The sequence below is a fragment of the Pituophis catenifer genome, unplaced genomic scaffold (genome assembly GCF_029215685.1).
Source record: "Pituophis catenifer annectens isolate HBS135680 unplaced genomic scaffold, rPitCat1.0.hap2 SCAF_16, whole genome shotgun sequence".
NCBI classification, from domain to species: domain Eukaryota; kingdom Metazoa; phylum Chordata; class Lepidosauria; order Squamata; family Colubridae; genus Pituophis; species Pituophis catenifer.
The window spans coordinates 1,411,919-1,424,505 of record NW_027256896.1 but is presented as its reverse complement, the minus strand read 5'-3'; the positions used below and the strand labels follow the sequence as shown (position 1 = coordinate 1,424,505).

The 12,587-nt window shown below is 40.6% G+C and overlaps 1 protein-coding gene across 1 annotated transcript in view; it reads left to right on the top strand.

The window, feature by feature from the left end:
• PDPK1 (3-phosphoinositide dependent protein kinase 1) overlaps nt 1–12,587 on the top strand; it is a 55,586-nt gene that overhangs the window by 28,100 nt on the left and 14,899 nt on the right. The window contains exons 2-5 of the mRNA XM_070954942.1: nt 7,235–7,459; nt 8,009–8,051; nt 8,319–8,456; nt 10,082–10,226. Of these exons, the coding sequence (XP_070811043.1) occupies nt 7,235–7,459; nt 8,009–8,051; nt 8,319–8,456; nt 10,082–10,226 (551 nt within the window). The remainder of the gene's footprint in view (nt 1–7,234; nt 7,460–8,008; nt 8,052–8,318; nt 8,457–10,081; nt 10,227–12,587) is intronic.

The window sequence follows — 12,587 nt, the reverse complement described above, 5'->3', positions numbered from 1 at the left end:
GTGAGTCATGAGAGGAGCTAGCAAATGTCCCGATCTATAGCTCATCCCATGCTTACACACACACACACACACACACACACACACACACACACACACACTAAGGAGTCTACATGATTTGCATCTTTAAATAGTGGATGTTGATTCCATTCAAGGAACCCAATTCTGTACGTTCTATTAATTATATGACAAAATATATTTCTAAAAACGAAACTTTCCCAGTGGTAAATAGAGTATTGGAAGAGGTCCAATCCATTTCTGTATAATTTTCTCCATTGATTTGGTTGCCCTCCCACCCCAGAAGCCCTGCTCTTACGTCACTTCTTTTCTCCGTTTATTCCTCCCTCATTTCTTTAATCAGATAAATTGAAAGAAGCTGCTTTAATATTCAGGAAGAAATCCTTCCTTCGTCTGAGCCTGTTAATGCCATTGAAGTAGCAAATACTATATGATAGGTTAGATTATGCCCGACTGCTTTATGGGAGTATATTGTGTTTTTCTTTTATTATAACTCGCCTGGAGTGATGTAAAAGTGAGATGGTGGCTATATAAATCAAGTAAGTAAAATTGAATTCCTAGATATTAAGAAAACAACCCACAGGAGTGGAGATAAAGGTAGAAGCCATTGGAAGAGTGGAAGTCAAGTCGGCCCGAGGCAGCTGAGATAAGGCCCAGTTAGGCCCAACTACGTCGGAAGGGTCCTCTCCTTGGGAACACATACAAGCTGCCTGTGGTCACCATCCCTGGCTGTCTCCTTGAGGCAGAAGGAAATGGGGTCCAAGAGGTGTGGGGCAACCCAAGTGGGCTCCTCCGCTTGGCAGTTCTACTTTCCCATCATTCCCCTGGAGTAGGGAAGCTAACAGAGTATCTTGGTTTGGTTTGGTTTCATCTTGCGTTTCTGGGAGGTGTCTATTTCTTTTCTCATTTGTGCAAGGTTCCATTGTTTTAAAAAGGAAACTTTGCCCTTTATAACTTATTTTACCTTTTCTTTCCCTCCCTGTATCCCTATGTCATGCATTTCCTGTTGATATTTCTTCTGTGGTTTCTAAGTAATTTGTCAATGTCTGTCCAATTGTTTGAAGCATTAATTGCCACTGGCATAACTGCTAGGTTTCCCTGAAATGGACCGTCTGAATGGTCATATAGTTTAGGCTAGGCAGCCTCCTTTAGAGAGCTACTTTGCATCCCTGTGACACTCTTACCATTTTGGATGCCACCCATTGTTAAAAATGTTCAAGGCCACACCTGGCCACTGGATGTAAAATAGCACAAATGATCCCCATGTTCTCTTGCTAAACTCTGGCTTCCATATTGAATGGGGTTTAGTCCTGCCCGTCATGACTGCAGAGTCTTTGGTCCTTCCCTCCTCTTCCTCCTGCTGCTGCTGCTGCTGCTGCTACTTGAGTTTGCAAATCCATGCCTTGGAAGCCTCTTGTGGTCAGCCAAACTGCCCAGCACCCTCAGCTGTTGGTGTGGCAGAATCTTTTAGCCAATCACTCCTTTTAGCAGGAAATGTAGAGGCTCGGTATAGGCAGGGTTGGGACCAGTGGTGGGATTCTGCCGGTTCTAGGGGGTTCGGCCAAACCGTTTGTTAAATTGTTGGCTCACCCCGCCCCTTGCCCCGCCCCTCCGCACCACTATTTATTGCCAATAAATAGTAGTGGGCGAGGGGCGGGCGAGCCAGCAATTTAACAAACGGTTCAGTGTTTTTTTGTAATTTTATTGGCCCGCGGAGCTTCAGCATAGGCTAATTAGCCCTTGATTAGATCGGCCTCCCGACTCTCAGCTGATTTGCTCTCAGGGCTCTGCTGCTTGCTGGAGCAGATTTTTTTCCCCCTAGCTATGCTGAAAAACGAAACTGAAAGTAAAGTAGGCTGTTGGCTTTGCTGTTGCTGCAACGTTGGAAAATTAGGCAGGCAGATTTCTTTTCTTTTTCCTCACCAAAAAAGGTAGGTGCAAACAATGGGAAATTTAGGGAAAAAGAGGAGAGTTCAAGATTTTAAAACACAAAAGAAAAAAAGCTCTATTTAACTAGGGAATTGTAATAATTGAGATACTATTAATTGTATATTGTGTTGAAAGCAGAAATGGTTAAGTTGTGGTTTGGAGGAATATATGGGGGAAATTATTTCGTTTATTATTATTGGTAAATATAATTGATTAGTAAGAAATTGGATTGCATGGAAATAATTGGAATATTCATGTTCATATTGATTAATATACAAAAAAGGTAGTTATATAACTAATTGATTTATATTAAAATGTTGAATTTATATTAAACAACTGTAATATTTCATAATTAACCAATGTGAGGATGGATATAAAAATAGATGACAATGGGAAGGGGTATAATATAGAAGGGAAAAATTGAATTTGATTAAGATTAGAGATGAGGATGAAGGGTAATATTGTTTTTTTAAAAAAAATAGATAAGGAATAAATATGGCAAAAAGGAAATATAGAAATTGTAAATGTAATTGAAATGACTAAACACTGTTTAAATTTGTGAACCGGCCAAATACTCTGTTCAAAGAAAATAAATTGTATGTTTGTATGTGTGTTTCTAATTATTGCTATTTATTCATATTTGTTCTCTTTTATTCTTTTTTTTTTAATTGAAAAAGTTTTTCAAATACAGATTTTTCCCCATTTTTCCCCCCTCCACCCTAACCCCCCCCCCTCACCCTCCCCTCCTCCCATGGCTTCTCCAAAATAAAATCCAAATTAACATCAAATTATATAATACTTTACCATCCTTTTACACCACCCCCCATATGCTAACCATTTCTTTCTAACATTATTATTATATCCCCCCTATACTATATTATACATTTCAAAGCAACCTTCAGCTATAAAACTATATAATAAATCCTGATTTAGCATTTATTCAACTCATAGTCTACCCATTTCCTCCACCCAAATCTTTTGCATATATTTATATCTAAACATAACATCCCTTTTCCTAAACTAAACAATCAATAACCTATCTCCACCCATTTTCCTACAGGTCTAACATACATAATATTTTTAATATCTTTGTTCTTCTGCCCACACCACACCACTAAAAGATATTTCCATATATAAATAAAATCCTCAAATGACTTTAGATTTGTAATCCATATAATATCTTCTGTAATGTCTTTCAACTGGATTATTAATTCCATCACCCATGTTAGGGTAATATCAGGTTCAGCCTCCAACAGTATATTCAGTATCTTCAATTACCATCTGCCCCCATCAATAATAAGTATTTTCATATATAAAAAACCACCCGAGTGACTTTATATTTATATTCCATGTAGCGTCTATTTATATTTCTGTAGCATCATTTATCTAGATTGTTAGTTCCAACCACCACATTGGGGTAACAACCAGATCTTCTGCATGCCCCAATCCCATAGATCTCTTGCCACATAACTCAACATATACGTAATGCATTTTTCAAAGAGTCCAAGATAGAAAGTTCCGATCCACTCAACCAGAGGCCATCTTCCACATCCCAAAAACACCAGCATTGCAGAGATCTGTTATTCTTCTCAAAATAGTATAAGTCAATAATTTGCCTCAATTATATTTTTATGTATTAGCCTTCTATAAATCCCGCTTATTATATTTAATCGTCTCTTAAGTAACTGGCATTAGACTGTTGTTTAGTTTAAAATTTTTTAGTTTTGTAGGACCTGCTTCTTCTTTTGTGGTTTAGATCTCCATCCTAGTTGCCTTTCTAGAACTTGCATATCAGCTGATTGGTCTGTAACTTGATAAGACATCACATTAAACTCCAAAGCCGCCTCTCTTGTATTTATAGTTTAATCCAGCTATAACCTCTGAAGGAGAATCCAAAAGCGGCTCATCCAAAAGGGCCCCGGTGACTTGTTGTTTTTCCATTGCCTCCATCGCCATCTGCTTAGCCTGAGTTTCAATCTCTTGTTCATTTTGCTTTTCTTTATTCCCCTCCTGTATTCCTAACACTGATGGATCCATTTTAAAAACCTTGTAGTAAAATTCTTCCGCTTGTTCAACAGTATTTAGTTGATATCTTTCTCCTTGATATCTCAATATTATACCAACTGGAGCATCCCACCTAAATGGGATGTTTTGTTTCTTTAATTCAGTCACCAAAAATCCAAAGTCCTTTCTATCTTTTAACATCTTGGACGGCAGCTCTTTATATATCCAAATCTTCCTTCCGTTCCTTTCCAAAGTGGAGTTAAAAGACTTTTGCACAATATCATTTCTTATTACTCTATCAGTAAAGTAAATCACCATATCTCTAGGTAACTGCCTTTGCTTTGCAACCCAAGAATTCACTCTGTAGACCTTATCAATCCAACAGGATACCTCTTCAGGACTAACCTTTAAAATCCCAGCCAGAACTTCAGCAGACATCTTTCTCAAATCATCTCTGTTATTTTCCTGTATTCCCCTCATTCTGACCGCAAATTCCATGGACCTGTATTGCATCATTATGACTTCTTTTTCAATCCTTTGTTTTATATTGTCTGCATTGTAAATCTTGTGGTCAGCTTCCTTTATTTTAGACTTTACTTCTGAGCTATTGTCTTGAATATTTATCAAATCATTTTCAATTCTTTGTATTTTATTGTCCAAATTATAAAACTTATTATCAGCTTCCTTCATTTTAGACTCTAATTCTAGGTTGGTATCGTTATCCATCTTTATAACTATTTCTGAAAAAGTTTTCAAAGCTGTTACAATCTGTTGTTTTAGGTTGGCATATTTTCGTTGCACCAACTCTTTAATTTCCTGCCTGAATTTTTCAAGATTCTGGTTCACAATCTCATCATGTCTTGCCATCTCCTCCAAAATAAATTCCTTTAGGTCTTTAAAGCCATTCTTCTGAATCTGCAAGCTCAAAACTTGTTCATATGATTTGTAAATGGGGGAGCCCCCCCCCCCCCGCTGCTTGTTTGTCTGGCTTTGTCATTTTTAACGCCATCCTGCCACACAGACAAACTCTTTTTTAAAAAAAAGACTTCTCTCCAAACGGTATCAATATCAAGTCTTTAAGAAGGAAGAAAAATAAAGTAGAAATTTTTCTCTTCAATTCTAGCCAGCGCTATTATTTCAGATACTTTGTAACGTATTAAACTATTCAGGCGGAAGGACTTTCGCTTTCAGCTTTCTTCTTCTCAAGCCTCAGCCAGTCGCCATTTTAAGCTTTTTTTCTTCGCTTTTAAAATCATTTATAAAGTTGTTAGAAATACTTGCGATTTAGGGTCCCAAATCCGGATTTCATCCTGTTTGTTTGGATAATCTGTTAGTTTTCATTAATTGGATTGGTCCCATTGCCTGGCTCTGCAAGAAGCAGACTTCCCTCGAAGCCCGGAGCAGCGGCGAGCTGTATAGGGAGCCACATTCTGCTTCCTCCCCAAGAGTAATAAAAAACTCTGGGGAGTTCGCAGAGGGCTCTACCTGTCCTCGCCGGCTCTATCTCACGTCTCCTCAAGGAGACGGAGTTTTTCAAGCTGTCTCTCAGCTGTAGAGACGGCTCTTTACAGGCAGCGAGGCTGGCGGTCCCGAAAGACCATCTGGCGGCGACAGAAGCCAAACCGGAAGCCTGTTCTCTTTTATTCTTTAAAGTTTAACAATTCATTCTTTATCTTAATATCTTTATATTTGTTTGGGGTTGCCTTTCTTCCATTTCATCTTTTTTACTGTATAGCAATCTTTCTCCTCAAACCTACCACCCCTCTCTTTTCTTTCTTTCTTACTTTCTTTCCCCCCGCTTCTTCTCCTCCCTACTTCCTCTTTCTTTCTCCTTCTCCTCCTCTCTTCCTCCCTCTCTTACCCTCACTCCTACTCTAATTTCCCTTCCCTTCCTTCATCCCTCTCTATTGCTGTATCCTTTTGTGCATATGGATTACTCAGAGGAGTGAAAAAGTTATTTTTGACTGGTCCTCGCACTTTTGACCACTCCTCGAACTTACGACTGTCCTGACATTTTACGTTTTTTGCCCTATCTTATGACCATGGTGAAGAGAAGCAGTTGTGAAATGAGTGACATGGTTGTTAAGAATGCTACAATGGGCATAAATGATGACCAGTCATAAGGGTGAGGACCGGTTAAAAGTGCGAAGACCTGTCAGAAATCACTTTTTTCAGCCCTCTGGGTAGTCCTTTTGTGCATATGGACTACTCAAAGGGCTGAAAAAGTTATTTTTGACTGGTCCTCGCACTTTTGACCAGTCCTCGAACTTACGACTGTCCTCACATTTTACATTTTGCGCCCTATCTTGTCACCATGGTGAGGACAAGTAGTGGTGAAATGACTGACACAGTTGTTAAGAATGCCGCAACGGGCATAAATGTGAGGAGGGTCATAGGTTTAGGTTTAGGTTTAGGTTTTATTAAATTTGTATACCGCCCTACTCCCGTCATAAGTGCGAGGACCGGTCAAAAATGTGAGGATCAGTCAGAAATGACTTTTTTCAGCCCTCTGAATAGTCCCTATGTGCATATGGACTAGTCAGAAGGCCGAAAAAGTTATTTTTGACCGGTCCTCCCACTTTTGACCAGTCCTTGAACTTACGACTGTCCTCACATTTTACGTTTTACGCACTATCTTGTCACCGTGGTGAAGAGAAGTAGTGGTAAAATGACTGACACGGTTGTTAAGAATGTCGTAACGGGCATAAATGTGAGGATGGTCATAAGTGCGAGGACCAGTCAGAAATGACTTTTTTCAGCCCTCTGAGTAGTCCCTATGCACATAGCTACACCCACCTGGTCACATGACCACCAAGCCACACCCCCAACTAAGCCACCCCCACAGAACCGGTTGTTAAAAAAATTGAATCCCACCACTGGTTGGGACTCAAGTATGACTGCTGAAAAGCGAAGCATTGAGTTTCTGGTCTGGTCCAACACAAACTGTCTGGTCAACACAGAGGACCGAGCCTGCTCAGTATCCTATAGAAAGCAGAGTTTCCGTTGGCAGACAATGAAAGAAAGGGAGGAAGACGAGGGAGGACACTGGGTGCCCCACTGGAACCCTAAGCAAGAGAAGGACATTTCAGGGTCCAAAACTAGGCAGGATGCTATGAGATCACCTCTGACTTGAGCTCTTGCCATTTAGGCCGTGGGAGCTTGTGCGAAATGACAGCCAGCGCCTGCAAGGTTTCTTATAGGCCGTGTTTTGTGATCTGGCCATTTTTGTCTTGTGACGGTTGATCGATTAAGGGTCACAACATTGAGTGTGCTTTCTACTTTGCAGTATGATGCTGTTCCTATCCAGTCCAGTGTGGTCTTATGTTCCTGCTCATCTCCATCAATGGTGAGGAACCAGGTGGATTCCAGCCTTCAACCTGTTGCTGCTGCCTGTGGCAGCAGACAGGAACTGAATATGGAGAGCACCTTGCAACAGCCTCCACAGCCTCGAAAGAAACGCCCAGAGGACTTTAAGTTTGGGAAGATTCTCGGGGAAGGATCTTTTTCCACAGTGAGTATCTGCGGCAGCTGCTTGTCAGTGCTAAGGCAAAGGGCCGGATCGGGTGTGCTGCTGCTGTTGTCGCTGCTTTTCTCCTGGCCTTTGCACTTGGTGACAAGTCTGCTTAGGTCATTGAGTGCCTGATCTTCACCACATTAGACAGACTTTCCAAAGCGTTGCATTTTCTTCAGACACCTGATTGCCACAAATCCTTATAAGATTGTGGATCTTGTCTCTCTGAGCATGCAAAACACTCTTGAGAAACACCTGGTAAGACTGGCTAAGCAGTCTGGGGAGCAACTGGCTGAATTAACCTGATACGTTTCCATAATCATTTTGTAAACATGGCATTTCAGGCTTGCACTACTGATGCCCTCTAGATGCTAAACCTCACCAAGCAAACTTCAGCAAGGCCTTAGCTTAACCCTTTTGTTGGCCCTGATTATGACAGCCTCCAGATAGAGAACACCTGGCTCTACAAGAATGTATACGCCAGTCTTGCCAGCAAGTGCTTGTCACATGCTCCGAATGTAATCGGATTTCTCTTTCCCTTAAAAACAGGTTGTCCTGGCCAGAGAATTGACTACTTCCCGAGAATATGCCAGTGAGTATCACTTGCTTCTTGGGTTGTAGTTTGTTGATGACCCTCTAAGTCAGGGGTCTCCAACCTTGGCCACTTTAAACCAAAGCTGGCTGGGGAATTCTGGGAGTTGAAGTCCACCAAGCTTAAAGTGGCCAAGGTTGGAGACCGCTGCTGTAAGTCACATCTGCTATTGCTGTAAGGTGTGACTATTGTACTTGATCAAAGCAGAGAGAGAGGGGTTCATTGATCGAGGTCCAAATGTCTAGTAATTTGTCTGTTGTTTAAAAGTTAAAATTCTAGAGAAGCGTCATATCATTAAAGAGAATAAGGTCCCCTACGTGACCAGGGAGAGAGATGTGATGTCCCGCCTGGATCACCCTTTCTTTGTGAAGCTCTACTTCACATTTCAAGATGAAGAAAAGCTCTGTATCCTTTTCTGTGTTTGACTTGGCAGTAAAAATTGTGGCCAAAAATGGAAGGGTGTCTGTGGTTGAAACTGAACTGGAATTCCAAGTGTGTGTGCTGAATGCTGAATCTCATCAGCTTCTTGATGGTTTCAAGGGCAGGATGGGCATCCTAAGATTTCGGAGCCACCTCTGACTGAATTGCAGAAAACGGAGAGCACCAGTTCTGTCATGGAGAATATTAAAAAACTAAAATATCTGCTTCATATATAGTTCAACATATGACCGCATAACCATGGTTCAGAGTTACAAAAGCCTTGGAAATAGTATTTTATTTTATTTTATTTTATTAAATTTCTATACCGCCCTTCTCCCGAAGGACTCAGGGCGGTGAACAGCCAGAAGATAAAACACAGGAAATACAAAATCTAAAATAAATTAAAACAAATTAAATAATTTAGGCTGAATTTTAAAATACCCCATAATTAAACAGATTAAAAATTTATGTTTAAAATTTAAATTTAAAAGAGGAGATGATTTAGGCCAGGCCAGCTTGATGAAATAAAAACGTTTTAAGCACGCGATGGAAGGTGCGAAGATCCGGGATCCTCCGTATCTCCGGGGGGAGTTCGTTCCAGATCGTAGGTGCCCCCACAGAGAAGGCTCTCTCCCTGGGGGCCGCCAGCCGACATTGTTTGGCCGATGGCACCCGGAGGAGCCCCTCTCTATGGGAGCGTACTGGCCGGTGGGAGGCTATTGGTGGTAGCAGGCGGTCCCGTAGATAACCAGGTCCTAAGCCATGGAGCGCTTTAAAGGTAGTAACCAAAACCTTGAAGCGCACTCGGAAGACCACCGGGAGTGACTTACAAACTGTCAAATCAACCCATTGTCATGGGATTGCAATTCAACTGCCAGGCGAGCAGCTCATATTTACAACTGGTTGCAGCCTTCTATGGTCACATGATTGTATTTGTGACTCTTTTTGCTGATTTCCATGTAAAAATGCCCATTTGGAAAGCTGGGTTTGCTTAGTGACCGCATGATTTTCTTAACGATTACATTTTTTTTTTATTTAATTTGATTTATATGCCGCCCTTCTCCGGAGACTCAGGGCGGCTTACAATGCGTTAAGCAATAGCCTTCATACTTTTGTATATTTATACAAAGTCAGCTTATTGCCCCCACAAACTGGGTCCTCATTTAACCTACCTTAGAAAGGATGGAAGGCTGTGTCAACCTTGAGCCTGGTGAGATTCGAACTTACAGTAATTGCAGACAGCTGTGTTAATAACAGGGTGCTTTAGACCACTGTACTACCAGTGGTTGCTTAACAACCACTGTAAAAATTTGTCCTAAAATTTGGATCTGACTTGACTTATGACTTCAATGCTTACAATGGAAATTCCGGGCCCAGTTATGGTCCTAAATCGAGGAGTAGCTCTAATTAATACCTAGTTTAGAAACCTAACTCAAGGAAAGAGCCTTAAAGACTTTTGATAGAGAGGAAAAAATCTTTCCTCTCTATCAGTTGTGCCCCCTGGGCCATCCTCTTTCCAATCTCATGGCTTTCTCTTTAGCCTTGTCTCCAAATACATGCTTGTGTTGTCTAGTTCACCCAGTAGAAATAATTCTTAACTTGGCATTCAGATTTTGGTCTCAGTTATGCTAAAAATGGAGAGCTTCTAAAATACATCCGAAAGATTGGTTCATTTGATGAGACATGTACGAGGTTTTATACTGCTGAAATTGTGGCTGCATTAGAGTACTTGCACGGAAAGGGAATTATCCATAGGTAATGTATTTTGAATTGATGCACCTCCTGATTAATTCGTGTGTCGTGGGTTATTTCTCTACCGTGTGACTGTATAAGCAAAAGGCCTTTGGGAGCCACCTTCCCAGCCGCTGCTGGTTGAGGGTTTGAACTTTCTCTTCCGGTTCAGCATCACCTTTGCCAACAGGAACATCCATGCTTTTGAAGCTGAGCGGGGCAAAAATATTGGAAGGGTCTCTGCATTGCCTTGGCTTTCTTGAAGACTGATCTCTTTGGCTTTTTCTGCTTGCCCACTACAAGAAAGGAAACATGTACTTAAAGGGTTTGTCTCACTTTTATTTGTCCCATGCCCAGAGTGCTTGTGTGGCTGCAGTCAATATGGAACTTGCAGGATGCTGGGTTTATCCCTGCATCCTTAGTCCTCTGGGGAGCTAGCTCTGCCCTGAATTACAGAGCTTGTTCAACCATTGCAAATGAAATGATAGACAAGGATACATAGGTCGTTGGCCACATTCACAGTTCAGGTTTTTTGTCTTAACTCTTTCTTGTGAATTCCTCCTTCTCTCCCTCCCTTTTCTGCCATCTCCTAATAACTCTTCCCTGTTCCCCAAATTCTCCGATGGATGACTTCGTCTATGAAATAAATGAAACAATCAAAAAAAGCTGAGGTTAATTCAAATTTCATGTATTTCTGTAAGACATGAACTTTATGAAGCTATGATTCAGTGGCAGTCCTAGATGGATCACTGCAACTTTCCTGACATGGGGCTGCCCTTGAAGACCATCCAGAAATTAGCACTAGCACTGACGATCCTAGTTTGGGTAATGAAACGTCTGCAAGAAAACAACCAAGCTCAAAGAGCACCAAGGACTCCAGAGTAGAGATGTAAAATTTCCGAAAATTTTGAAACCATGAGAAAAAACCCTGTTTTTTCCCCTGTTTTTTTTTTCTGGAAAAAAATAGAAATCTTGGAAAAATTGAAAAAAAAAGTTCAGTGTGGAGTAGTTTTACTGATTGCATGAAATGCAAAAGCATAAAGGTATTATGCTTGCAATAAAACAAGTAACCACCCCCTTTTCCCTCAAAGGCAACAACAAAAAACAAAGCAAGAAACCATCAACATAAAAAATAATAATCAGAGTTGCCCCTTAGCATCAGTAGCAAATAAAGTTATGGTCCACCTCAATATTTAAGCTCCATAGAAGTTTTACCTTTTGAATGGTGCTTTAAAAAGAAAAAAGAAACAGAAGAAGGCATAACATATTCCTCCAGTTTATTCTATCTCATTTTCTGATCTTCTGCTATCATCTTCTGTTTCTTTTCTTCTTCCTTGTTGTCATTTTTCTCATGGAGTTCTAAAAACTTTTAGGTTAGCACAGATTGAAACAAGCTTTTCTACCCTTTCACAGATCAGTTTGTTCCTTGATTTGGTATGAATATTATAAAACATAGACCAGATTCTTCCACATACAGCAGAACATGCAGGAATCTGCAGTAAGTGAGGTGTCAGAGGTTGTGTGGTGCAGAGACTTTGCCACCATGTTGCAGGAGGGATATATTTTGCAGGATCCCAGAATGAATTCCTGGCCCAAATCCCTGAAGATGTTCTATATTCTGCAACATTTCAAAGTACTTTTCCAACATCAAGTGCTAAGTGCGGAGCTTGTTTTGTAATCCAGTCAAATGCAGCAGCTGCATTCCCATCACTCACACTGTTGCCTTTGAATCTTGGATCCAGTAGATTTGCAATAGCATGTATTGGATGGCAACAAAATTCTCCCTGTTTCTTAATAAAACCTTTCACTTTACTTTTTTCAGCAGAGATGCACTTAGGTTTTCAGAAACATATGTTTTTATCATAGCCACATGGTTAGGAATTTCTGACAAAAGTGCAGTGTCTGATTCAAATGCATGGATTGCTGAAAAAATGGGTGTTAAAATCTGTAGGGAGTTCTGCAGCCGAACCCGAAAACGTCCTCATCAAGCACAGTCTTCCTTATATTTCTGGGAATTTTAAGATCTTCAATTATTTCTGTGCTTGAAGAGCTTTATTGTTTAGCAAACTTTCAAAGGAGATCATCACTCCACCCCAACGGAGCTTCAATGTCACTACTTTATTCTGTGCATTTTTCTTCTTGTATTTTGGTGAGGCAGTGGTTTGCAACACTTCCTTACTTGAAGATGCTGCTGGTGAAAAAACACTTTGTGATCATCCAGAAGCAGCAGAAAAAGTGTTTCTGAATTAGAATTCTGGAAGGAAAAGCTACTTGCACTTTCATTCTGGTTCTCATCATTTAATTCCATAAAGTATTTTTTAATGTGTTTAGGGCATCTCTGGAATGCAAGGATGTGTTTTGTCATCCTTGTAGCATTTGGAAAAG